The 26,935-nt window shown below is 37.1% G+C and overlaps 4 protein-coding genes and 1 long non-coding RNA gene across 5 annotated transcripts; 2 read left to right on the top strand and 3 right to left on the bottom strand.

The window, feature by feature from the left end:
• Window positions 1-2,963: 2,963 nt before the first annotated feature.
• On the bottom strand, window positions 2,964-4,546 carry LOC148906691 (casein kinase I-like). Its single transcript, XM_089038099.1, has 4 exons — window positions 4,133-4,546; window positions 3,923-3,963; window positions 3,741-3,810; window positions 2,964-2,983 (listed from the first exon to the last, which is right to left on the bottom strand). Exons 1-4 carry the CDS (start codon window positions 4,311-4,313, stop codon window positions 2,964-2,966), a joined length of 312 nt encoding a protein of 103 aa, XP_088894225.1. The 5' UTR covers window positions 4,314-4,546.
• Window positions 4,547-4,856: 310 nt separating this feature from the next.
• On the top strand, window positions 4,857-6,072 carry LOC116305133 (uncharacterized). The gene is made up of 2 exons (XR_004198142.2): window positions 4,857-4,933; window positions 5,110-6,072. It is a non-coding gene; the product is annotated as an uncharacterized LOC116305133 (long non-coding RNA).
• Window positions 6,073-7,224: 1,152 nt separating this feature from the next.
• On the bottom strand, window positions 7,225-11,218 carry LOC116305477 (uncharacterized). Its single transcript, XM_089038536.1, has 5 exons — window positions 11,129-11,218; window positions 9,920-10,030; window positions 9,030-9,107; window positions 7,949-8,014; window positions 7,225-7,383 (listed from the first exon to the last, which is right to left on the bottom strand). Exons 1-5 carry the CDS (start codon window positions 11,189-11,191, stop codon window positions 7,324-7,326), a joined length of 378 nt encoding a protein of 125 aa, XP_088894662.1. The 5' UTR covers window positions 11,192-11,218; the 3' UTR covers window positions 7,225-7,323.
• A 2,224-nt stretch (window positions 11,219-13,442) lies between these two features.
• On the bottom strand, window positions 13,443-18,127 carry LOC148906690 (divergent protein kinase domain 1A-like). Its single transcript, XM_089037407.1, has 3 exons — window positions 18,033-18,127; window positions 16,083-16,197; window positions 13,443-14,862 (listed from the first exon to the last, which is right to left on the bottom strand). The coding sequence occupies exons 1-3, from the start codon at window positions 18,053-18,055 to the stop codon at window positions 13,657-13,659; spliced, it is 1,344 nt and encodes a 447-aa protein (XP_088893533.1). The 5' UTR covers window positions 18,056-18,127; the 3' UTR covers window positions 13,443-13,656.
• A 1,819-nt stretch (window positions 18,128-19,946) lies between these two features.
• Window positions 19,947-26,822, top strand: LOC148906689 (NACHT, LRR and PYD domains-containing protein 1b allele 4-like). The gene is made up of 5 exons (XM_089037637.1): window positions 19,947-20,025; window positions 21,344-22,128; window positions 22,365-22,449; window positions 22,626-22,693; window positions 23,073-26,822. The coding sequence occupies exons 2-5, from the start codon at window positions 21,354-21,356 to the stop codon at window positions 25,319-25,321; spliced, it is 3,177 nt and encodes a 1,058-aa protein (XP_088893763.1). The 5' UTR covers window positions 19,947-20,025; window positions 21,344-21,353; the 3' UTR covers window positions 25,322-26,822.
• Window positions 26,823-26,935: the final 113 nt, after the last annotated feature.

Genomic DNA, 26,935 nt, shown 5'->3' with positions numbered 1-26,935 from the left:
ATTAGTGAAATATCAAATAATCAAAAATCTAACTACTAAAACTATCTTAATGACTACATTCTATAAAAATATAATAATCTAGTAATTATAAATATAATTATTATAAAATGAATAACTAATCTTAAAACTAACCATAGCCTCTTTATATAAAAATGTTTTTAGCTTTTCTTAAAGCTATCCAAACTTGAACATAATCTAATATCTTGGGGAAGAGTATTCCATAACACAGGCCCACAAATGGAGAATGCCCTAGCGCCCTAGGTCTTAAGCTTAAACTTTGGTAATGGAGTAACATCAAAAGACATTCGCAAAATAAATCATCAATATACATGATGTTTACCAGTAAACTTCATTGTTGTTTAAATTTTGGGTTGGACCAACAATTGCAGTTCTTATCAGTCTTACAACTAGTTTTTATTAGGAAATGTCAAACCAGTTCATAGAGTTCATTTTTTTAAAGTCAAAAAATGTTGATTATAATGAGTAAATCGATTTTGCTTTGACTTTGAAGTTAAACAGTGAGTCACCCCCTTTCACCAAACTGCAGTCATTCATAGATATTAACGAAAGAAAAACAAATTGCTGGCAAGCATATACTGTGCTGCCTCTCACTGATGTGATCACAGGTACATACCCTGGACTCATTATTATATGTGAGTAAAGTGAGCAGAGTGCTGGTTGGTTCTCGCCTGCGTTATGATATTTTTTCTCTCCGTCCTTAGCAAAGGGGAAGCGCAGGAGGTGTATCTGTGAGAGCAAACACTCGCCTCTCACCAATGCAACCAAGTTTCGATTCCCGAACTTGGTGTCATATGTGAGTAGAATTACTAGTTGGGTCTCTCCTGTGCTTTTTGAGGGTTTTTCTCGGGTTCTCCAGTTTTTTTCCCTCTGCAAAATCAACTACATTCCAATTTCATTATGAAACAACATCCACAGGTTTGTTATCCACTGGCTATTGAGTACTACAAACCTCATAAAACAAGGATGATGTATTTATTATTTTACAAATCATCAAGATCTGGGACAATCTGGGACAGTATTGACACTATGCAGGTGCTTCTTAAGCTAAAAGAAATGAATGTGTACTCTGAACTAGAAGAAGAACAGGAGAAGGAAAGCAATACTTTTAAGTTATGACATGTGAATAAAGTTATCAAAAATATGTAATGTAAGGAATTTCAGATTTGACATTTCTTAATGTCAATTCATTTATTAAAGTTTACATAACAGAATTTGCATTTCTAGCAGTTAAAAATCTTAGTAAGGTAATAACAACATTAACACGAAGACAAACAACTTGTCCTTTGATTAAAATGGAATTGATTTCAATGCAATGTTAACAAAAAAAATAATTTGTTAAAATTTTTTGCACCCTTTGAATTTGAAACCAAAGGATCTAAGATAATAGTAAAACTGTAAGAATGGATACTAAAACATTATAAAGATAATAACTTGTCCTTTGATTAAAATGGAATTGATTTCAATACAATGTTAACAAAAAATTAATTTGATAAAATTTTTTGCACCCTTTGAATTTGAAACCAAAGGATCTATAAGATAATAGTAAAACTGTAATAATGGATACTAAAACATTATGAAAATAGTTCTCAAGTATCAGATTTATGCTCTTATATTTTTCCCAGCACTGCTTTCCACGGTTCAAGATTTGTGCATAACTTTAGTGAAATCTTTTTGATATGAATTGATTTTTAGGAACAAAAAGGAATATTTGCAGAGTATATTCCCAAAGAAATGAGTCAACAAAAATTTATCAAACCATGATTTAACATCTCGGCTGATGTTAGTTGGGGTGTCGCTAACTTTAAAATTAATAGTATAATATAATGTTTAATAAGCATTTTAAAAATCTCAATGCATTTACAATACAATAAATAAAGTAATATTATTAGCTATTTACTATTTACACAATAACAAAACTAGAATTTAGCATGCAGGTTTTGCTTGGCAAGAACCAGAGAATGTCAATAAGTTAAGGAAGGCAAAAATGCAACCAAGTGCATCATAGGTTTCCGCACACACAAGTGGGACTTTGATTTTGGAATTTGCATATCGAAATTTGAATAGAATCATCCCCCTGATAATTCCCGTACAGCACAATACTACCCAAACATGCTACATAATGACATAATTCTGATTCTAGATTTTCAAGGATTACTGAATGAGAATTATTCATTCTGATAGTATGTAGGCCTCTTTCAAAATGCTCCCACTTTCAGATTACTCCAATTAAGACTGAACAAGTAATCTGTGTTTTTTTTTAAATGCTGAAGCATAATCTAAGGAATACAGACAAATAAGCAAAAGAACGATAGCCTGAATTTAGTGCTGCTAAATGGTTACAGTCTAAAACATTAATTAAGCTAAGATAACTATTTATGACGGCTTAAAAATACTAACCAACTTGTTATATTAACTAACTATGTCAGTCAATACATTTCTTTTTGTATAAAACAGAATTGTTTTTTCCTTTGATAATTGAATTGGAGCTCAAGTCATGGATGGGGGCAAATTATAATTGATGCCTCCAAGGAGTTAAAACCAGGCTAAACCAACATGTTCCACTTTTTTAGAAAATACATCTCTTTCAGCATAAATACAGAATACTTTTCTTTACTTCGCAGTTAATTGCAGCTGGTACCAACATGTTTTAACTATTATAGCCAATACATCTAATTTTTCTATAAATACAAAATACCTTTCTTTTTCTTAAACACAGTAATGTTAGTATTCATAAGACAGACTTATTAGCAATAAATATGTCAATTTGTTATTCTTGTACGTTCCAGTTTTGAATGAAATAAATTGTATGCATAACTAACACAGATATCATGCATGTATCACAGATTATACCACACCAAGGTCAACATAAAGGTGTTAAGTATTATTAATCACAATTCAACCAGTTACAAAACAAAGTATATGTATATTCAAAGCTGTCCTTTTCAAGTTTTGTTTTTGAACTCTGTACAATAACATGAGATAAAGTACTTTGTCCAAAAGGCAAGATTACTCTTGTTCAATAAAATAAAGTAAAAATGGAGGTGCTATTTTTAATAAAGTTCTTTGTTACATATTGGATGTACTTAGCTAATTACAACGACTAGGTTACAAAACTCACCAATACAACAACAAAAATCATTGATAAATTCAAAAATTATTCAATCCTTCGACAATAAATAGGATAATGATCGAGTTAACAAATCATTAACCTTGAATATCTGGACTTTCTCGTTTGGAAAACGAGATTTTTGTCATCAAAAATCAGTCGTATTTTTCTCTGATTAAAATCGTATCTGACGATTCAATCTCAATAAATGTAAAGTTGCTCTTATCAAAGGTAAATAAAAATACCGTAAACCTTATAATGAAGATATTTTGTCGATAGATTTTCGATATATATGAAAAAAGATAAACCTAAGATTGTTATTAAAGCAGCAGACGGTTTTTTGTTGCAGGAAAATATATTCAAAGAGATACAACATTTTAAGAAAAGGGAATTCTCGTAGCGTAAATAAACAACTTCTAGATCTTTCGTCAGAAATATGGAAATAAAAAAAATATTACGAAATAGTAAAAAAATATCACTCGTTGGACTTCGTTGTTGCAATATGAATACCACAAAAATTAGAGAAAAATTATTTTTGGTGTAACTTCCTGGCTGATTTGTTCGCCTTTCGACTTCATATTTATTTAGAGGACTCCTTATTTTAAAGTCTTACCTGCATTGCCGAGAGATTTGTAAAATCTGTATTCTAAATGAAGTTGTGGTGCTCGAGACTTCATAGGTTCCTGTAAGGAAAGGCAGAGATAATCAAATAAGTAGAGGAATAGCTTTATCTGGTTGAAAATGTGAAGTTTGTACTTAAAAACAACGGCCCGGACATTAGCATAGTGAACTTACCAACTTGATGGCGACATGTTCATTGTTGTATAGGTTTTTACCTGATAATAAAAGCGACAAAAATAGTTTAAAAAGCAGGTTTAAGACTATCGATTATGAACAAAGAAAGTGTTGAGAAGCTGGGTGGAATTTATTGAGGTCGGAAAGTCTGAGAAACAAGAGAACTTCTCAAAGCAGCATCAACGTCGCCAGTCAACGTTTGAGACTCACCAAGTCGAAGTTCACCGAAGTTTCCATTGCCTATTCTCTTCCCAACGCGAAAGTTTGGCCCCACCATCATTACTCCAGAACTTGAAGAGTTAGAGCTACTCCTAGGAGTGTGAACACTGCTTCTACTTTGCCTCGTATTCTTGCGAATACGATCGCCGTCTTGCTCTCGTTTTGACTGCATCTTGTAATGTGAATCTTACCGGCGGCCAAACGACAACACTGTAAACCAAAAAGTCTCGTAAAGGGGAGCAAAATTTCGCTCCATATTGCTCATAAAACCATAAGATCGTTTAATTTAACCCTGGAAGCCTCTATTAGTCGTCTATGGAGCCACATGAAGGTTATTTTCAGGGTTTTTTGGCGAAAACTTGAGCTCAAATCTGAGGTTACAAATCGAGATCAGCTAAAACTGGATATACAACCATAATGCAACGCACACTACACCCAGTACCAGGACCTCACTGATGGGCGTTGTCCCCTAGCAACCGATCCCTAATCCAAACCACTGTTATCAATACTACGTTACTGTAGTAGCTTATTTTAAGTCATTGTTTCAGAATAATTTGACGATTAAAGTAAACCTGTATTTAGATATTCCAGATATGATGCTTTTGTGTACTCGCACGTCAATAAGTACTTATTAACAAAAGCCGGTGACTACCTATAAAAAATTAATTTAAGACTTTCAAAGGGTATTATGTAAATTTAGTGAAGCTCTCGAAACCCTAAAAAATTCACTTAAGGAAGCTTTGTCATAGTTCCAGTGTTTCGTCTTCTTTGATCTTTGTGCGAGGACAAAAAGTAAGTACGATTTCTGTATTTTATTTTTCGTTTTTCACTTTCCCTTTCTCCTAATTTTCTCTCGTTTCTTTCACTTTTCTTAACGGAGGTTGCGAGACAAGTTGCTATAGTGTTTAAACGGTGCAACTGAAGACGCAATTGTTGCCAAAAATAGAAACGAATTCTTCTTTTTGCAGATTGCTGCATCCTCGGGAACCCAGGGGTAAACTTCTGGGCTCGTTTCTCGCATATCTTTTCAAATTGTGATGTAGGTTACACGCTGTAATGCTGAGAAAACTGCTCCGTGTAATCGCGCGCGCCTTTACTCATCCATGCAAGAATCAGCACATTGGTTGTCATTAACATAGAACAGTTCAGTTTTAAAACTTTTCAAGCGCATACAGTGAGAATAGAGTGCGTTACGTGATGAGTTTCGTGACTGTCACATCGAGGGTAAGCTCAGCTAACCAGCTTGAGTAAGAGTAAATACCATTGAACACTGAAATAATTCAAGAATCAATATCGATAGATCTATAGACACGGTGTCTTTATTTTGTCTTCAACTAAAATTTAAACTGACAAAGACCTTGACACGCACCATGGGAGATCGACTCAAATCTGAGTCATTTACGTAACATAACCTGTCATGCTTTTCCTACGCGTGTGGACAAAGCCATGAAGCCTAAATACTCAGTGGGATAGACTGAACTCTCATGTGGATGGACCATGCATTAGATAATTGATGGGGGAAGGGGTGGGGTAGCAGGAATCCATTCTGCTAGATATTTATTTTTTTGTAACCCTGGCATGCAATTGTATTGTGTTTGCTCGATATTTCTTTAGTGAAAGTATAGATACTGCGCGATATTGCAATTGCTTTTCGTATGCTTGCTCGATAAATTTTTTGCCTGTGGATTTGCGCAACCTCCCGCCCCCCTTCTCCCCCATCAAGACCTAATGGTCCGTCACGCTAATCATAATATTGAAGCTGCCAGTTTTCTCGTGCGTTTCTTGGGGGTGGGGTGGGTATGTCACGTATTAAGGGGCGTTCTCATGTTAAGGCTAGAGGCGTACGTGCCTACTCCATCAGCCACAGATGGAAAAGAAGTTGTACAAAAAACGGTGTCAAAGTGCAAAATTAAACACGACTTTAAAGCCCAGGTTTGTGTTAAATGATTTTTAGTTTGAGATTCTTTACGTATAAACCTCTCTTAAAGTTGTCAGAAAACCATGCTAACGGCAGGTAAAGATCTATGAAATCTCCATGATTTAATTGCGAGGTATTTCTTTTCCGTTTGATAATTTAAAATTTGAAAGGGATTTTTTGTTGTTGAAAAATGCTTTGAAATTAAACGTCTATGACGCGTTGGAGTTGCATTTCCGGTATCCAAGGTGTTTTGAACCAAGTCAACAGGCTTTGTCTTGCATCCGTGCCAGACTGATGAACGTGACCTATACTTGACATAACATTGAAAAAGTTTCATTAAACACGCTTTCCCTTCCTCTGGGAAAGTGGATCAGGATATACTGCATAGAAACGAATACCCTAGCACTGAAGTAGCTGCATTGTTATTAAACGGCACAAACAATTAGGTACCTTTCAAGGCTTTTTATTCATAAAATATGCAGTAGCGCATACACGAATGCAGAGCTTGGGCTTCCTGTGGTCTGGCTTGCCAGGCTTTTCGGAGGCGAGGGTAATTTAGCCTGTGAGACAAATCTAAGTTTTTAGTAACAACTTTTTATCAGGGATTTTTCAAAAGATTAACGACTGAAATGAAGAAGAAAGCCATTGGTACGTATGTTGTTTTTGCCGTTTTTTACAGTAGTATTTCAATTTTTAGTTTGATTTTCTTATCTTTTTTACGATTTTTAAAAATATAATGAATTTTGTCTTAAACTTTGCATGTATTTGTCTAGGTAAACTTGGTGTCCGGAATAAAACTTTACAAGTTAATCCTCTACCATTCTGGACTATGATCAAAAACGCCGCAAAAATCGCACCTCAAATCGTGGCAAAAACAGCTGGTTTGTGTGACTTTGCCCACACAGGGAACCCAAGCTTTGTTTTTGTGTCAGTACATTTAATACAGCAAATGTAAGGTGACTAATACTAAATAAAAGGCCTTTCTCGTTTCCTTCTTTTCAGTGGGTAGACGCGTGTTTTATTTACTGCCGGTAGTAGTTGATTTCCCTAATAACATGTTTTTGTTGCTGGAAAAGCTAGTTAACGCTGCACCAAAAGTGCGCAAGGGATCCTGGTAGTAGCAGTATATGACGCAAAGGCCTATCAAAACCGTCCCAATTCACAATTTTAAAACGAAAATGAACTTTTAATCACATATCTTACACAGTATATACAACGAAATGCCGATTAAAAACGAAATTTAAATTAATGTTAACTAATTAGATTATCTAATAGCTGCCAATAATCCGTCTTCAAGGCGTCGCTTTGCAAGATCTGCAAGACTCTACAAGTAAATAAATAAAACAAAGCATCAAAATTGTATTTTTGTGAAAAGTAGAATCCCTTCTTTGGTTGATGAAAATTTTGAGATGATTTTACAAGTGTATTGATTTGTGTTGACACTTAAAGCACTTAGTGAAATCCAACTAGTGGACGATTGTTAATGCTGTATTCATTAATTTGACTTTAATTTAAAGCTTGTTCGCATCTTTAGATTTGACCAACTAGTTGGATTTAACTAAAACAATATTAGTCCTCTCGCCCTCATGGCCTATGAGCCAATAAGCTATAGCCCATTTGGGCTCGAGGACTAATTGCTAATAAGCCCAAAGCTCCCTTTATTAAAGATCCAAGGGCAGATCCAGGGGGGTTAATTTGATGGTAGCCAACCCCTTTGGAGTTGAAAATAATTGGAATAAAGGATAAGGTAAGACCTAGAAAAGATGCAAAGTGATGCCTTTCTAGGTAACAGCCACTACCCCTTCCCCTCCCCACCTCCTTGAAACCGCGTCAAGATTGGCATAAGTTAACATATTCTGTATTAACAAAGAACAAATAAATTCACTAACCTTAAAAGACCTAGGTTCATGGATGGCTAACTCAGACAACATTTTTCTGTTTAACTGGATGTTACACTGCCAATGACAATAAATCCTCAAATCAATTATTTTTGTTATATACGAGTGATTGATCCCTGTCAGTATTAAAGATTGTTAGTTGGAGTTGAGCTGTTGTATCAAAAACCCATACAGAACAGATACAAATATATTACATATTACTAACCAGTTTTCTAGAAGTATAATTTCATGTTATGCTAAAAGTTTTGAATTGAACGTGAGTTTGACAAAAAACCCATGTTAAAGTTGAATGAAAATAAGAACAATTAATCATGATAATGGTCATGATTTACAATATTTATACACATTACTGTATAGTGCCCTTTAATCAACTCTGCTTCACACTAAATAGTGAATTCAGATTCTTTTCGTTATGCAATATACAAACCTTAGAGAAAGGTAGTCACTAGCTAGTCTATGTACAGCTACTCCCCTACAGGGAAAAGACTCAAGTGAAAGAACGAAGGAATTCTAAGAACTCTGCTTCACACTAAATAGTGAATTCAGATTCTTTTCGTTATGCAATATACAAACCTTAGAGAAAGGTAGTCACTAGCTAGTCTATGTACAGCTACTCCCCTACAGGGAAAAGACTCAAGTGAAAGAACGAAGGAATTCTAAGAATGCTAAAGCCCCTTTTACACCGGCGATTTTTGTGGCGATTTTTGCGGAGATTTTTGTGGCAATTTTCGGAAATCTGAAATCTTTTGTCTCATCCTTCAAAAGAGACATTCGTCTAAGAAAATCTTGGTATCCTTAAAAAAACTTTACGAGTCAATTCTTTACCATTATTTATTATGGACAAAATCGCAAAAAAATTGCCGCAAAAATTGCTAGTGTAAATGGGGCTTTAAAGTGGTTAAATTTCTCACCTCACAAAAAAAAAAAGAAACACGCTCTCTTGATTCTGGAAGTGGCCATTATCAAAATATGGTCTATAAAATAATGGTCTAACCAATCTAGCAACAGTATGACGTATCTAATTATTTCTTAACTATCCTAGAATAATGTTTCTAACATGGCACAAACTTACCCTAGCCATTTGGTACATGAATGAAGAGTAATTAATGTTATGTTCCCTGCCAGCTATATTTATACGGGTCTGCCAGAGCTGATATAAAAGTAAAAAGGAATATTGTAAATTGAGGACATGGTAATTTGAGACAGTACATTGTCATGGAAATTGGGCAATTGACTAGACGTGATGGTAATATCTTAATTCATTCTCACCCATGATTGGTCAGAGCACCATAAACATTCCAGGGGTCATGGTAAATACTACAGGCATCATGGTTTGGAACACCATGGTCACGAGACATCATGACCAGAAACCTTCCAGAAATATTTTTCAGTTCTCACAGTTCCAGTAGTTGTTTGACTCATGATTCCCCACCATAATAGTATAGTGTGCTCACATGTTCAACGCTATTAACCAGATGAACAGCAAACCATACATGATGCCATTACAGACTAGGAGTTTTATTTCCTCAGGGGTGGATGCAGGATTTTTTCAGCAGGAGGAGGGGGGTGCACCTTCCAGGACTTTTGTTTTAGGAGGGGTTGTACGCTTTGCTTACAAACTCAAACACCAATAATGTAGTAGATTTCAGCTTATCTAGGAGAGGGGTGTGCACTCCCCTTGCACACCTCCTTTAGATCTGCCCCTGCACCTGGTTCTGCATTCTCTTTTAAATTATGCTTTAGGCCAAACAAAAAAATAAGTGTGTTTCCTGTTGCATGAGAAAAATCATTAGGGTTGGTAGGTCGGATTTTTTACTGATACAACAGTGTAAATGACCTTACTGGGAACCCTGTGGTGCATTTGGGAATGAAAAAATATCAGGGTCGGCAAAAATCAGCAAAAAAATTAGGGTCGGTTGTGCAACAGGAAAAACACTTATTTTCTTGTTTGGCCTTACTTACAGATCTCATGTCCCTCTTCTTCAAGTGTCTACTGACATACTGGTACTGAAGTGCCTTCTGGACTCTTCGCACTGCCAAGCTATAGCAGTTCTTGGAACGGCCTCTAAAACCCTGCAATCATAAACTCTCTTACTTGAACTATTGCATTTTAGTCAAATCCAACTAGTGGTCTATCATCAATGCTGTGTTCTGATTGGATGAGCTACTACTAGACTATAAGTTATATTCCTTCTAGTAGCAAAAAGTGCCAGCATTAAATGTGACTTTCAGCCTTCAGCTTCATGGGCTATTGACTCTGGCCAAGAGAAGATGAACTAAGAGAAGGAATCTCTGGTATTCATGCTTGTAACCATCATAGGCATTGTTTGATGCTATTTTTAGAATCACATTTGCCATCGTTTGTTTTTCTGTGAGTCCTGACTTAGATCAGCCCAAAGTTTGTGTCAGGGTTTAATTTGTGAGTGAGCCATGCCCTGACTTACATCAGCTAAGAGGTTATTTCAGGGTTCAATCAGTTAGCTAGCCATGCCCTGACTTAGAATCAACCCAGAAGTTGTTGTTTGGGGGGTTCAATTTGTGAGAGTTCAATTCGTAAGCCATGCCCTGACTTAGATCAGTCCATAGATTGTTTCAGGGTTCAATCTGTGAGTTAGCCCTGACTTAGATCAGTCCATAGATTGTTTCAGGGTTCAATCTGTGAGTAAGCCATGCCCTGACTTAGATCAGCCCATAGATTGTTTCAGTGTTCAATCTGTGAGTTAGCCATGCCCCGACTTGGATCAGTCCATAGATTGTTCCATGGTTCAATCTGTGAGCTAGCCATGCCCTGACTTAGATCAGTCGATAGATTGTGTCAGGGTTCAATCTGTGAGTTAGCCCTGACTTACATCAGTCCAGTTTCAGGGATCTATAAATTTTCTTATGGGCTACCTGTGTAACGTATGTGGTAAAGCACAGTTCAAAAATATGAAAAAGAAGTATAAAACTAACGATTTCAATTTCTTAAAAATAGTATTAAACTTGACCTTAAGTTAATTTAAAGAATTGAAATATTTCAATGCATCTCACTCTTCAGTTTAAGACTAAATGGTGGATTGGTGATTTCGAGATTCTACGGTTGAATTTTACCCAACAAAAAACCTTGTTGACGTAAAGGGCAGCAAAAACGGATTATATATAATGTATATGAATCGAATAAGTGTTTCATACCTTTGCAAGGGCGAATATTTTGGCTCTACGAACGGTACGATCTGCAGGTCCACCACGAACCATCTTGAAACCTCTTCTTCTCGAACCGGGGCAAACACGTGAAAGAATACCACAGGGAGCCCATGGAATCCTAGAACCAAGAGGATGGAAGAGGGGCAAACACGTGAAAGAATACCACAGGGAGCCCATGGAATCCTAGAACCAAGAGGATGGAAGAGGTGGGGAGGGGGAGGGGGAATATAGGTTTACTACGGTGGCCCCGTTGATGAGTTGCTAAAAATTAAAAACAGGTTGCTACATTTAAGACGAGCTGCTGCATTTTAAACGGACTGCTGCAAATAAAAAAATCAAGTTGATGCAAATAAGAAACGAGTTGCTGCATGTTAAAAGATAAGTTTGCCGAGTGGGACTGAGGTCGGGTCTAGAAAAGCTTTACGACTCTCTTCCAGCTCTTCGTGGCGTAGACTGAGAAGAGTTTCTCATTAAGGACTGACGGGAACGGATTGAAAGCCCGGCAGTTTTTAATTTCTGACGATTTCTCAACTAAAACGGATCGTAATCGATTGAAAATTAAGAAGAAACAACCTTCAAAAATTATTTTAGTAGGCATGAGTTTCAGGTCACCCATCCAGGTACTAACTTCGCTCAACCGGACTTGAATCAGTGTCATGATATGGAAGCCCACGTTTTTTTCCACTGGGCCACTGTTACAGGTAAATCAGCATAACAATAGCCTCAAAAAGAACACACCGGAAATGCCTCCTGGGAACAGTTTTTACTGATAAGAGGTTTTATTACTCAACCTGGTTTTGATTCTCGGTATTTCTTTCTATATATTGCTACGTTTTCCGTTCATATCGTCTACTGCGACTACTGCATGTCTACCCAAAGGGGCCAGCATTTTCCAGTCCCCGCGCACAAATAAATACCCAGCCCTCCACTCCTTTTTGTTCACAGATCATGATCATCTTGCCTTTTCAAGGAAAAAGAGCGCTGTATTATTCCAAGATAAAAACTTAAAAACTATTGAGCATCATAAAACAACTATATAAACTATATATAAAACGTTATAAATCTCGAATTCTGAATGGTTGGGAGCGCGTGCTTTACGGAGAGCACACAGCAAGCACGCGCCCTTTGCATTTTGTAAGAGAAATAAAAAACTTGCTTGCTGTGCTGTGTGGAGTTATAAAGCACTTGGGGATTGGCAGAACACTCGAGAAGTGTCGAGAAGCACTCCGCGTGCTTTGCCAATCCCCACGTGCTTTATAACTGCACACAGCACGCGCGCGTTTTCTATTGAAGAAATAGAAAACGCGCGCGAGTTTTCGAGTGTTCTGCCAATCCCCAAGTACTTTATGACTGCACACAGCACAGCAAGCAAGTTTTTTATTTCTTTTATAAAATACAAATTACAATAATAGATAGGAATGAAGCAACGGAAATTGTGCGCGCGTGCAATGTGCTCTCATAAAGCACGCGCTCCAAACCAATCAGAACGCGACATTCATAACAGTTATTTTATAATTCTTCATTCAATGCGTGAGCGGCAGTATGTAATCATGAGCAATTTTTAAGAAGCACCATATCGCTTCAAGTTTTTCTACAAAAATAGAATTACTTTAAATCGTTTAGAAACTTAGCTTACTGCAGTAACTCACTTTTATTTGCAGCAATATCTCCGTATAATGTTTCGTAGTATACGAATCGGCGAATTTCGTAAATAACTTGCGCATTCAATTTCCTTGGTCCCAATATCGGCGATTTCTCGCTATGAGAAAAATCTGCCATTTCGTTTGGCCCCCGAAACGCCAAACCAAAAAAAGGGCTTCCATCTTACGTTTTACTTTTACAAACATATACAGTTTTTATTACAAAAAAAAATTAAATCCGTATAAAATTTAAAAAGTTGCCGGCATTTTGACAAAGTGTACACACGAAATTTTTTCAAATGTTTTTGAAGAAATCAAAAGCATGCAACTCAAACAATTACAATCAGAAAGCGAAATTTATGATTGTTATTTAATCATTCTTTTGAATATTAAAATAAATATATTCAACTATTATTGATTATCTTGATACCGAGATTATAATTACAGCCAGAATGGAATCTTTAATTCAGGATCAAGGGCGGATCCAGGGGGGAGCAAAGGGAGGCTGAATCCCCCCTTTCAGCAGAAAACAAAACAAAACAAAACTGAAGAATTAGATGCTTTTTTGTTATCCGTTGTGACGGAAGAAACTCAATTAGCCCCCCCCCCCTCCCAAACTCAATTAGCCCCCCCCCAAACTCAATAAACCCCCCCCCCCCCTAAAATTTTGGCTGGATCCACCCTTGAGGATATTTATTTTCATCTAATCATCTTACTTCTTTCGCTTAGATAATATATAATCGGTAAGTGGTAGGGGTAAAAAATCATTAGCTGCCACGCCCAACTGGACAAGGCTCTACCTTTTAGGGGTATGGCAATCATCCCTGTTCTATTTTATATGGGATTACCTTGCACCAGCAATATTAAGCTCTTCTTTCACAAACAGCTATCAAACTCTCCCCGTGAAATATGCAGTAATTTTTCTTTGACAATTTCAATATCATCTTTTATCTCAGACACCAGTTTTTCTGTTGGTAACGTATAACAAAATGCAGCCAATTTATAAATCGCTTTTTCAAGGCAAATTAATGTTTGGTTCTTAAAGTCCTCACTGATATTTCTAAAAATCAAAGCCAGTGAATCCGAACAAATGTTTTGGATATTTCGTTTTTCTAGTTCTGATGTGCAAAATCCAGTGCTTTGATCGCACTCGCTTGAGCATTCATAAAAATCTCCGACTCTGCAATTTCTATCATTTATACATTTTTTAGAAGTTAGGACGAGTTGAAGATAATGTATGGGGAGGACCTGATCACCATCAATAATTTTAACCTCAGAGTTTACAGATAAACCAAAGTTTCCCAAATGTGAATCACAAGACTGAAACATTCCATATGGAGTGCTTGACAGAGCAAGAACAGTGTCCATCAAAGACAAAGAGAAGTTAAATCGTTCCTCCAATGATGGTAATCGCATGCGTAGAATCTTTTGGTACACAAAGTATTTCAAATCTTCTATGAATGGAAAAATCCATTCTCTAACTATCTTAAATGTTTTCAATGATTTGTAAATGATTTCTGCATTCCTCTTTAGTGAGTCTTCGAAAGGCTCTAGTATACTAGGTAATACAGCCAAATCCAAGAAATTCCATGTGTATCCAAACACACTGTCTGCTATAACTGGCAGCTTTTCAACTGCATACAGTTTGCCACAGTACCCATACATCTCGGGAACGTGCTTACTATCATTAATAATCAACATCATTGATGGCTCTGGTGTTTGCAAAAGGGTGACCATCGTCATGGTTTCAGCAGGTGTCAGCTGCCCATCATTATTCACATCTGCTGTTTTTGCTAACCTGTCAGTCAAATCAGAACAGTTTTCACACTCTCCAAATAAAATTTTGACGGTAGCACTGATTTGATTTTTGTGGTCCTCGTTGGTTTTCAAATGACTAAATGAATATGATTCAATCTCCACTCCATTCCGTATTTTAAGAATGACTTCCTCATTCTTCCATGTGCCTTTATAAATAGCTTTGTCGGGTTGAGTTGACAAGCAAGTGTCAAAAGTTAGTGTTTTTGATTGACAGAGGTCATGACATAATGGTCCAGCTATTAAATTCTGCTCATACTGGTTACACTAGGGAAAAAAGAAAATGCATCAAATGTACATTACATAACATTTACTGCAGTTTTCGATATCCTGCAAACTCAGACATTTCAACAGCATGTCGTGAAATTGCCTTTTTAATGCCGTTAGTCAAGAACATAAAAGGTATAGACTGATTATGTTTGAATCGCCGCAGCAAAAAAACAAATAAATTTATATGATAATAATATACTGAGTTCGCAGAATATCAAAATATACAGTAAATGTTTACCCTTTGGGATTGAGTATAATTATTTGAATCATACATCTACAAGTCAATATGAGAAATATATATCAAGTATTTGAGGGTATTGGAATTTAGTATTAATACAAAGGTGATTATTGAAATTCTTGCGTGCTGATTGGTCGAGAAACTCAGATTATCACACAATAATCACCTCCAATGATAATCCAAAATGGTGGCCAGTCGCTTTGTTGCTGTTCCTAACTTTAAATAATGTCTTTTATCTTCTTCTTTTTTCCTTTTTTTGAAAGAATCACCTCAGTGCATTCATACTAAAACAATTATTCACCTCAGGCTCAGTGAATATCGGTAATAATAACCTTGTCTTTGTTTCATTTGTTATTCCCTGATATTTACTTCGCCTTTGGGGAATAATTGCTACCCCACCCCTCCACCCCCCCTTCCCCCCCCCCCCCATCCCCCACCTTAATTTACTTGAAACCTAACACACAAACATCCTAAAAAACCAAATCTTAATTACCCCATTCTCCTACAATACAAAATCAGAGTCATATGGCATTAAAGCCATTGAAGAGCAATGACCTAGCGACAAACAACATACTGCTCTCTAATAAATTATATCTAATAAAAAATATGGGGAAGCAATGGGTGGCATATCAATGAGAGCACTGTCACCTCTCACCAAAGCAAACCGGGTTCGAGTCCCAACAAGCTTGGTGTTGTATGTGAGTTGAGTTGTTTGTTGGTTCTCTCCTGTGCTTCGAGGGTTTTTCGGGTTCTCCAGCTTTCCTCCCTCCGCAAAAATCAACTTCTAAATTCCAACTGGAATCCAGTGGAAGAAGAGGCCTCTGTGGAATCCACTGCTAATCCCATCATTTCTTATTATTTATTACAGACAGCAAGGCCCTGTTAGGGGTAATTAATTAGGACAGCTACACAAGAACATTCCAAAATTATGACATAGGTAGTTGTGAAATTCAGATAATTCATTCAGTACATAAATTACCAGCTCTTTGACATGATCCTTGCCACACATTTCATGATAATCAGATATAAAAAGGACTAAAACTGAAGCAACAGCAGCAACAAATCCAGGCAAGAGGCACCACTTCATGAAAACCCTGAAATAAAATCCACAAAAAAGATAAGGTTATACACTTTTTCAGGTTTCATGCTAAGGTAACCACTTAAAATTCAACCTGACTATTCAAGGCGTATACAAGGAACCAAAAATGAATATGTTCAGCTAACTATGCCAAGGTTTTACACGGTGGTTGCACATGCCCGAATTTCTGACAAGATCTATGTCAGAACCTTGCAAGTAATGGTCAAAGCAAAAATTCAAGGAGTTTTCGAGGAGTTTTGCTAAAATCGTAAAATTTAAGAGCTTTTCAAGTGTCCTTGAAAACATTAATTAAATCTAAGGAGTTTAAAGAGTAGCACAAACCCTGCTTTTTATTGGGGATTCAGGTCCAATGGTGTATGATTCACGGACATTTACCCCCCCCTCCCCCTCCCTTCTCCAGAGTTTTATTTAAAAAACTAGCCCCTCATTTTTTATCCTGTTTATTGTAAAAGTTATGCATGACTCTGATTTTTTTGCGTGGCCCACCCTCTTGAGTCTGATATATAAATATAAATTTAATGAACCCCCGTCAAATCCTACTGACCCACCCTCCCCTTTTGAGCAGCTTACATGCACTAGTAACTTGTTATTTAATCTTTGGAACAAGCTGTAGCTAACAGCCTATATTAAAACTTTGAACTCTGAATGTACATTTAAAAAAAAAAGGATACATGGCTTGTTGATAACGGGAAATCATTATATTTTCAATAATACACACAAGGCAAATAAGTATGAACAAAAAAGATTTAAAATGTCCTTATTAATGCATGAATCAATTCCAAAGGTGCTAATCCCGGCTTCAACCACTAACCTAAGTTTATTGACAAAGAGAAAAAATTGTCACAACAGATAAAATTACTGTTTTGTTGAGAGGAAATTCGAGATTTTTCATCCATGATATTGGGAAAATTTATGATTTTTCATTTTAATAGCCATGAATAAAAAAACTTCAGTTGTACGGGCTCAGTTTAGTACTCTTTAGGCAAAATTTGAGATTCATCAGACTGAAGTCAAATGCCCGGGGGGGGGGGGGGGGGGGGGGGGGGGGAGATGGGCACCTTTGGAATTGACTCATACATAACAAGGGTAGCAATTAATAGCCAAACAAATTTCCCATGCACTTTAGGGAAGGCCCTCAGTTGCCTAAGCTACAGATAGAGGACTTTGCAATTTCTCAGTTGCCTTTAGTAACAAATAGAAGAGCTTGCAATTTTTCACTACTATTTTTTTCCAAATTGGAATGTTATGGTATAGCTTAGGAGATTATTAAACTCTTAATTTAATATCAAAATAATTAAGCTTATTTAAGCTTCAATAAATTAGAGCAGTGAAATCTAAAGCAAGGCTGAGGTTGCTATCCCTGGAACAAAAAAAACAACGCTCAACTTGATAATGATTAAGGTAGCTTTCTTGGTGAAACAATACGAAATACTGATCGTGGTAAAAATTTGGAATGCAAAATACTTTCTTTTTTCCAGCGAAATCCCTAGGTTTTGGGTTGAGGATGGGGTAGACAGTAGTGTTGTTTCCCTCGTTCTAATATTTAATGGGAATTTTAGAAGTCCCATCCTTGAACGCAAATAAAGTCAGCCATGAACTCAGGAAAGTAATTAAATCAAGAAAGAACCTTTTTTCAACTCGTGAGAAGAAGGAAGGGTTTTTAAGATTATAAAAAGCTTCATTTAATATTAAAATACAGGGCCGGTGAAAGAGGTCGCCCTCCCTCAAACAAAATAAACAATTCAACTTGATAATGATTAATACAGCCGTCAAAATCTAAATATAAAGCTCAAAAATGAAAAAAAAAGCACGAAATAAAGATAAACTTACTTGATAATTCGATAAATAGTCATTTTTCTTCGTAATATGAAGGAAAACTTGGATTTCACCTACTAAGCTGAAGCTTATACGTTACTTGAGTCACGCCAAACAGAGTTCAGTCGTTTTTATTGAGCCACAGGCAACCCACTCTCACTAAACTACCCTTACCCTTCAAACACTGACGCAACCACAGGTAGCCCAAGCTTGGTTTCTGTGGTGTCCTGTTATAAGGAAATGTATGGGGAATCATCAAAAATTTCAATAAAATCATCAAAACGTGAAATAAAGCCTCGAAATTTTACCCTATCATTGAGAAATAGCACTTCTTTCGCTCTGCGTGGTTATTTTTTGAATTTAGCCCGTTTTAAGGATTTTTTTCCCCACCAGTAAGAAATAAGAGAAAGGTTGGAAACTCGGGATCCAAAAGCGAGCCATCACGAGTCTTTGAAACCTCGTACGTCTTCCAATTTTCTTTCCAGCGCCAAATTTTAGTCATGACCCTTCTCTCACATCCCTATAGAACCGAGAAAGTCGCATTAGAGATTAGTCTTCGCGTCTTTAAGCCATGAAATTTGCCTGTATTCACATACTACCTCGCTTGTTCTGACCCGTACTTGGAGCTCACTGTACACCAGTTCAACGGATTTCTTTCGGCAACCGACCCGAGGTCACGCCGGAAGTCTTCGTATCGTAAATGTGGATTCGATTTGGATATCGTATTTCTTCGAAATTATAAGTTAAATACTTTTGTATCTTAGGCTGTTAAAAAATACACTCACCATAATTTTCGAAATTATAAGTTAAATACTTTCGTATCTTAGGCCGTTAAAAAATACACTCACCATAATTTTCGAAATCATAAGTTAAATACTTTTGTATCTTAGGCCGTTAAAAAATACACTCACCATAATTTTCGAAATCATAAGTTAAATACTTTTGTATCTTAGGCCGTTAAAAAATACACTCACCATAATTTCGAAGAAATACGATATCCAAATCGAATCCGCATTTACGATACGAAGACTTCCGGCGTGACCTCGGGTCGGTTGCCGAAAGAAATCCGTTGAACTGGTGTACAGTGAGCTCCAAGTACGGGTCAGAACAAGCGAGGTAGTATGTGAATACAGGCAAATTTCATGGCTTAAAGACGCGAAGACTAATCTCTAATGCGACTTTCTCGGTTCTATAGGGATGTGAGAGAAGGGTCATGACTAAAATTTGGCGCTGGAAAGAAAATTGGAAGACGTACGAGGTTTCAAAGACTCGTGATGGCTCGCTTTTGGATCCCGAGTTTCCAACCTTCTCTTATTTCTTACTGGTGGGGAAAAAATTCCTTAAAACGGGCTAAATTCAAAAAATAACCACGCAGAGCGAAAGAAGTGCTATTTCTCAATGATAGGGTAAAATGTCGAGGCTTTATTTCACGTTTTGATGATTTTATTGAAATTTTTGATGATTCCCCATACATTTCCTTATAACAGGACACCACAGAAACCAAGCTTGGGCTACCTGTGACGCAACCAATTTATTAAAATGTCAAAGTAATTTACATAGGAAAACAAAAGCGTTCTAGGCGTTCTATGTCCTCTATTCTATGTATGATAAATGACTTTCTATATTAATTCAAAAGACTCTGTAATGAAAGTTGATCAAAATAACTCACAACCATAACAAAAAGGCTATCAAAAACTCAACTTCCACCTACAACACTATAATTCCTCTTCAACCGTGAATTGTTTTATATAAAAAAAATTCAAAGCTTCTTTTTTCTTTTCGGACCAAAAAGTAAATTAAATACAAAAACTAAACCAATGCAACCTATAGTATTATATGTGGTATACCGCTGATAGCTTCAAAAGCAGGCTCAAGTGTGAAACATTTGGTAGCCTTGTGTAAACATCATTTCCGCTGCGCTATTTTTGACACACGACGCTTACAAAATATATCATAGAACTATCTTCCCTCGTCTCTCGATCGAACAACAGACCACATCAAAATAAAGGTATTGTATTAAAGATAACTGTCGGTAAACCGATCAATAGATTGTAAGTTAGTGGAATTCACAAAGGTGTTGCGTACATAAATGATTTACACGCCTTATTTATTTTATTTACAATGTAAAAACACCCAAAATCGAGTCATTGAATATTGTAGCGATTCCAAATGGATTATGTAGATTTTCGCTACCTTTGATATTTTCCCATATATCGCTTCTTTTCACCACATAGAACCGAACTATTACATAGAACATTTTGTTATTATACATAATATGTGTCATATATGATATGCAAACTCGTTGTTTCGTATCATAAAACTCATTCGCTCGGTCAAAGAATCGCCCTCGTTCGTTTTATATGACACTTCTGCTTCACAAAGCGCGCCCTTTCATTTAGTAACTTTCTCTCATTTATGTTTCATCACATCATCGAAAAAATATTCTTTACTTATCAAATGAATTTGATATATTTTTTCCCGTGAAATATTACTTCGATGTTTTCTTTTTTTTTCAATGAGAAATCGAGGTAAAAACGCTAGTATGTGCAAAGTATTCTTGATCTATTCTTCCCATATTAAATTAGGGAACATTCAGCATTTATCGGAGGGTGATGGAGGGAAAAGGGGGAGGGTGGTGATAAAATAGGTGACCTTGAAATTTTAGTGACCCTGAAAAAATGAGTCTTGAAATAATTGATGGTTTATATGAGAGAGGGCCTTCAAGATGTTGAAAATATACAGTGGATCCCGAAAAAAATTGGAGATAAAAATGCATTTTTCCTGTTTTCTCCCCCATCCACCCATATAAGTAAGTAATATACGATCTCTTATAATTAGGTCTACTGTACCAACATTTTGAATACGCGTGCCCAAATATAAACTGCGCACTGAAGAAGATCCGTGTTCACAGAAAAAAATGTAAAATTGTAAAATTGTCTTAATTTTTTTAAGTCAGAGACAAACATTTCAAGTACTCTTATAATTAGCTAGTTTGTTTGTTGTTTCTTTCAATCGTTTTCCTTCGTCCGTCCGTTCCTTTTTTTTTATTTCTTTCTTTCCTTCCTTCCTTTTATTCATCTATTTATCTTTTCGTTCACTCATTCAATATTGTACTTTTTACTTCCCTTTTCCTTCTTTTCATTAGTTCATCCTTTCTTACTTTTTTTTTTCTTGACAGAGCTTAAATTTATTTTATTCATTTTAATTTGGAGAATTTAATTTAAAAATTTGCTTCTGCAATGACGTACTGTCTCCGGCCGATTTGTTATCCATATCAAAATTAGCTCCGCTATATTTATTTCTAATTTGGCTTCCTGTCTTTTTAGGCAATGATTAATGGCAACCCCAATATCATGGCCTACGAAAGAAAGCACCAACTTCGTACGCTTGAGTAGACTGCTGATTGATGGCGGAACCCATGTGCTTAAAGATGTTTTCGACAAAATTCACCCACAAGCCTCACTGCACAGCGCACTACACTCACCAACCGTTCATGCCACCCTAAAGAACTTGAGAAGTAAAAGAGTCCTAACCACCCAACAATGGCAACATCTGTATCCTAGCGTGAGTTCGGCAAGTCATGTTACATCATCGGATTTTGACATTACGCTGTTGTATTTGCTCCTTCGAAACATTTGCAGTCTGGTTCCGCCATCCACAGGATGGGACAAACTCCCTATGCAATCTGACATTACCAGAGAAGCTGACCTAGTGCGCTTGAAATTTTACAGAAATAACATATTCGCGCATATCTTAGAAACTTCAATCGATGATAAAGATTTTGAGACTTTCTGGAGCGAGATTGGTAGCGTTCTTACAAGACTTGGTGGAAGCCAATATAAAAGCGAAGTTGAAAGGTTGAAAGTGGCTTCAATCGATGAGGAGGACGAAGCTTCGTATGTAAGGATATTAGAAGAATGGCAAGATTACGAGAGGTATTTGAAGACATACATTAAGGAAGCAGAAGATAGAGTGATGGAAAAACTAGACATTAAAGAGGACAATATTTCAAAGAAATTAGATGAAGCTGAGCAAAGAATAACAGACAAAATGGACGAAGTAAGAGAAGTCTTTGAACGAACTGTTCATTCTGATGGTCCACAGTCTCCTGGTAAGAATGGTTATTCGTTTCTACTTTTGGCAACGATTGCGTCTTTGTTGCCGCACCGTGAAAACACTCTTGCAACTTGAGTCGCAACGCTGTTGCAAGACAACTTGAAGGGAAAAAATGCTGTAATCGCGACTTAAGTGAATTTCCAATTCAATGAGTCACAAAGCAATTCCCATCCCACCCTCCCTAAAGACGGTACCTTTTGCTTAATGACGTAACCACATCTTCTGTTTTAGAGGAAAAAGCATCTGTCACACATTATAACATTACAGTAAAAGACAACGCACAGTGTGCAGTAGGAAACCATGCTTCGTCTGTAAGGTAGATCGGCCATGCTCCAGATCTTTACTTCTTAGGCTATTTTCTCTTCGCCTTTCTTTCCTTCTGTAACTTTTCTTTTCTTATTGTTCCTTCTCTTCCCTTTCTTCTCTTCTCTTCCTTTCTCCCGTCTTCCCGTCCTACACAAATCACTAATGCTAGTTGAAATTATATTGCAGTTATGCAAGGGTTAGTTCTCTGAGCTCTGATCCTGACTTGCAAAACAACTATGAGCTAAAAATAGGAGGTATGTGTTATACATTGCACATTCTTCATTCTACATTCTTCTTTACACTTCACTTTTATTTACCCCTGAAACAACTACTTTGCTGATCAAAGTCAGGGCACGGCTAACTCACAGATGGAACCCTAAAGCAGCCTCTGGGCTCTCCTCAAGTTTAGGGCACGCTAACTCACAGATGGAACTGGAATTTAGCGTGTAAGGATTTTGGATGGAGGAAACCCAGGAGAAATATTCTCGAATCCAATGCTCTGCTCACATGCATACGATACCGAGTACGAAAATCGAATCAAGGAACCCTAATGCTAAAGGCAAGAACACCCTGGTGCAAGTGGAAAAATTACGAATGCCTAACTTAGCTCTTATAATGTTCTTAATTTATTAGAAAAATCCTATAACTTGAAGACCACGACGAGATGGCACACTGAACTGCAACTAAAGCCTGTGGCCTTTCACATGCTGCCGAGCATCAAAACAGACGACATCTTCACCAGCCTCATCATACAGTACGGCAGAAAACCACTCAAACACGAAAAAGGTGGAGAATCCAGAAATGAACAGCTGGATTGGTACGGTAAAGCGTGTGGGATTCCTGTCCAAAGATGCCAAGATATTTTTACTGGAACTATCCCTGGCAAACTAAACCCTAAGACTATCCTTGTCATAGGAAAACCCGGGATAGGGAAGACCCTTTTTTGCCAAAAGTTGATTCGCGATTGGGCGCGCAACAGATTGTTCGACGAAGATTCAAAATTTGAAACCCCCGACTTCAAGTTTGCGTACTTGCTCACTTTTCGCCAGTTGAGTTTTCATGAAGATGACACTTTTAACTTGATGGAACTTTTAAACCGTTCTTCGCTATTGGAAGAATACTCTTTAGTCGACAATGTCCTGTTTGAATACATGTTGCATCATAAGGAGGAGCTCCTGGTCATTATGGATGGTTACGATGAATACTCAAAGCGGGAAATTGTCAATCAATCGGAGGAGAAGTACCCGAACGATCCTCGGAATAGGATGCCTGTTTCGGCAATGTGTTCGAAGTTGATCAAAGGGAAAATTATGAGAGAATCGGTGGTCTTGGTAACGTCGAGACCTGCCGAGGCGGACGAATTGGGACAAGTCAGTTTTGATGAATACGTAGAAATCACCGGCTTCTCCTCAAAACAAGTGAGAGAATACATCGAAAAGTATTTTCAAGCAGACGAAGCAGTAAAGAACATCATACAAGAGCATATTATGGGCAATGAAAACCTCGTCAGCTTTGCTCACATCCCAGTTCTGTGCTTCCTGATGTGTTGGTACATGGAATGGCAAATTCAATCTAACAGTCACTCCCGAACCTTACCAGTTACAGTTACTGATTTGTGCGTTGAAGTTATTCAAGTGTTTGTACAGAGGCATCATTCTGAGCTAAAGGGCCGTCATTTACGTCTAGAAGACAGAAGAAGAGCAAGTGCAGAGCTTCTGGGGTCTACACTTCTTCAAAAGTTCCAAAGAAGGCGTCATTCCAACATACAACAAAGCACCGAGGATGAAAGTGTGTCGCCATTCCAAGAAAAGGTTTTGGACAAAATTTCCAAGCTGGCTGCTAAATTGCTTATCGAGAAAAAGCTGTCTTTTAGCATCGAAGATATGGAGAGTTTTGGTCTAACACGAGAAGAAATCAAAAATCTCAAAGCTAGTGGCCTTCTTCAGTGTGGTGCTACCCTCAGAATTTCTCCCTTTGAAGTTGCACATAACTTCAGTTTTACTCATTTGATTCTGCATGAGTACCTAGCTGCACTTTGGTTTGTAAAGGAAAGAAGGATGCCGACCAAAGACATGGCGACCGGAATGGTATGCCAGTTCATGGCCGGAGCCCTGTCCTTGGAAAAGAATAGAAAGCTTCTAGAGAAGTTGGTCGATTGGATAAAAATTCATCCAAGCCTCAGAAAGGACCAAAAACTGCTTTTGACAGCAAAGTGCCTCTACGAATTCAAAGACAAAGAGTTTGCCAAGATAATTGTTGCAAATCAGTACCAGCGATACTGTGATGACGGCAACATTCTCTTTCTTAGTATCACCGATGTTGACTGTGTCTTGGTATCATTCTTGCTTGACATTTTCTCTTCCCTGAACGAAATTCAGGCGGGGAAAAACAAGAAGACACTACAAGCTTTACTTCGAAAAAAGCCCTCATCGACACTCAAGACATTGTACATTGGGATGTCGACGCTAACTTTGTCTGGTTTTCAACGAATTTGTAATTCGCTGAACAATGAGTTCTGCAGTGTTACAGAAATGGAAACTTTTGACTGTGGTTTGAGGGATGATTGTGCGCCCTGTTTAGGCGAACTGTTAGTGAAGAGCAATCTAGCCTACTTGTCTATGAATGAGAACAAACTGACTGACAAAACTGCTGCCATACTTTGCCATTCATTAAAAGACCAAAGATGTCAACTGACAAGACTCTACCTATCCTACAATGAGATAAGTGATGTGGGATCCGAGCTGCTTTGTAAAACACTCTTAGATCCATGCTGCAAATTGACCAGGCTGGTGATGTACAAAAACAATGTAACAGATGAATGTCAAAAGTCACTGAAGTCTCTGATAGAGAAACATAAACCTGGTTTTGACTTAAGGTTTTAAATTTGGAAAATTAGTCGAGTACAGTAGTAATTTGTACAAGCAGATAGTGGTTTGGTTGTAAAATAACGGTAGTTTTGCGAGATGAAAAAACACTTGTGGTCGATAAGTTAATAAATTAATAATAATAAGGATGATTATGATGGTGATGGTGATGGTGATGGTGATGGTGATGGTGATGGTGATGGTGATGGTGATGGTGATGGTGATGATGGTGGTGGTGGTATTACAAACTGTTCAGAAGAGTCCTATATCGATAGCACAAAACTCTTTATTTCCTGTGCAACCAATAATAAAGTTGGTGCTCTAAGTCAGATTGTCCAAGATCTCAACAGAGTATCATACTGGTACTAAACCAACTGTTAATCAATGCCTAAAAGACAAAGTTGATGCTGGCACAAGACATTTAGTACAATAAGCTATTGTTTAATTATAACATTTATTGTTCGGGAAACTGTTTCAAATCAACAAGCAGAGTCCTACACCATTTACAAAAAATGTTCTATTTCTCTTGAACTCTTTGGTATTCAGTAAACTATCTTACTGCTCAACAGTGTTGTCGGGAACAACGCCAACGGAACATTCGCAGGTTGCAGTAATTACAGAACTTTGCCGCTAGAACTAACTGGAAAAGAAAGTACGACCCTATCTCATGAGAGAACTTAGCTGGTTACATATAAAAGAAATGCTACATTTTAGAGAAGTCAATATTTTTTATAAATGTCTACATGGCCTTGCTCTAAATTCAGTATCTTGAGTCTACATTGGTCAATCGCTCTACCATCTTTTTTCACAATACCAGGAACGAGGACACTCATGATTAATGATGACACCAAAAAGAACAACAGCTCAGAGGTCCTTTTTGACCATGCTAAAACAATAATAATGATACCTATTAGAGCGCTCTTTTCCATATGCAAATGTTCAAAGGCGCTTTAAAATGAGTTGTGAACGAGAGGTGGTTAGTATGAGATGTAGGCAATGCATGAGGGTGGTCAATGCCAGGGTTTCTTTTACGTCGTCAGTGATTCTTTTACGATGAAGTGTGAAGAGACGGGACCGCCATTTAAAGTGGTCATCCGAGCCACTTAAAGGTCTAACCATTCGAATATATCATTACGAAGGCAGCACCTTCTCAGTTATTTTAAGACCCTGAGTGTTGGTGCACGACCTCCCGCACAACAGACCGTCGCTCTTACCAACTGAGCTAACCGGATGGATGATGTATAAGCTCATGGGACAAATAAAGCGATGAAACAAAAACTAGTACAAACATAAATAGGCTAAATGATTTTAAACGTTACGTACGCCCGAAGGAAATCGTGGGCCTGCTTATAATCTATTCTATTAGGATTATAGGATTATTAGGATATAATTAGGACTATTAAAATTTTGCAATTAGTTGTTCTTAGTTGTTTCTCCTTTTTCTACTTGATTGTAAATATAAGTATCGAAAATTCCTGTTGTTATACACTTTGTATTGTATGATGATAATATTAATGATGATGATGATAATAATAATAATAATATACATCGATGTCTGGTCAATGTGTGGTCGATGTGTGATGTGAGATCGATGAGAGGTCGATGTATTGTTGATGTAATCAAGGTGGATGT

This window comes from Actinia tenebrosa, unplaced genomic scaffold (genome assembly GCF_029948245.1).
Source record: "Actinia tenebrosa isolate PJP-AT-01 unplaced genomic scaffold, QUT_ActTen_1.0 PGA_scaffold5__44_contigs__length_20552954, whole genome shotgun sequence".
Classification (NCBI taxonomy): domain Eukaryota; kingdom Metazoa; phylum Cnidaria; class Anthozoa; order Actiniaria; family Actiniidae; genus Actinia; species Actinia tenebrosa.
The sequence above is the reverse complement of the archived record's forward strand: the minus strand, read 5'-3'. Positions and strand labels throughout refer to the sequence as shown.

Coding starts and splice junctions, on each gene's coding strand:
- LOC148906691 (XM_089038099.1), bottom strand. CDS start 4,313: ATGCAGTCAAAACGAGAGCAAGACGGCGATCGTATTCGCAAGAATACG. Junction 3,964..4,132: donor CTTCGGTGAACTTCGACTTG/GTGAGTCTCAAA, acceptor TTTTATTATCAG/GTAAAAACCTATACAACAAT. Junction 3,811..3,922: donor AACATGTCGCCATCAAGTTG/GTAAGTTCACTA, acceptor CTTTCCTTACAG/GAACCTATGAAGTCTCGAGC.
- LOC116305477 (XM_089038536.1), bottom strand. CDS start 11,191: ATGGTTCGTGGTGGACCTGCAGATCGTACCGTTCGTAGAGCCAAAATA. Junction 10,031..11,128: donor AAATATTCGCCCTTGCAAAG/GTATGAAACACT, acceptor TTATGATTGCAG/GGTTTTAGAGGCCGTTCCAA. Junction 8,015..9,029: donor TCATGTACCAAATGGCTAGG/GTAAGTTTGTGC, acceptor TGTCATTGGCAG/TGTAACATCCAGTTAAACAG.
- LOC148906690 (XM_089037407.1), bottom strand. CDS start 18,055: ATGACTATTTATCGAATTATCAA. Junction 16,198..18,032: donor ACTATTTATCGAATTATCAA/GTAAGTTTATCT, acceptor ATTTTATTTCAG/GGTTTTCATGAAGTGGTGCC. Junction 14,863..16,082: donor AGGATCATGTCAAAGAGCTG/GTAATTTATGTA, acceptor TTTTTTCCCTAG/TGTAACCAGTATGAGCAGAA.
- LOC148906689 (XM_089037637.1), top strand. CDS start 21,354: ATGGCAACCCCAATATCATGGCCTACGAAAGAAAGCACCAACTTCGTA. Junction 22,450..22,625: donor AACCATGCTTCGTCTGTAAG/GTAGATCGGCCA, acceptor ATTATATTGCAG/TTATGCAAGGGTTAGTTCTC. Junction 22,694..23,072: donor CTATGAGCTAAAAATAGGAG/GTATGTGTTATA, acceptor TTAATTTATTAG/AAAAATCCTATAACTTGAAG.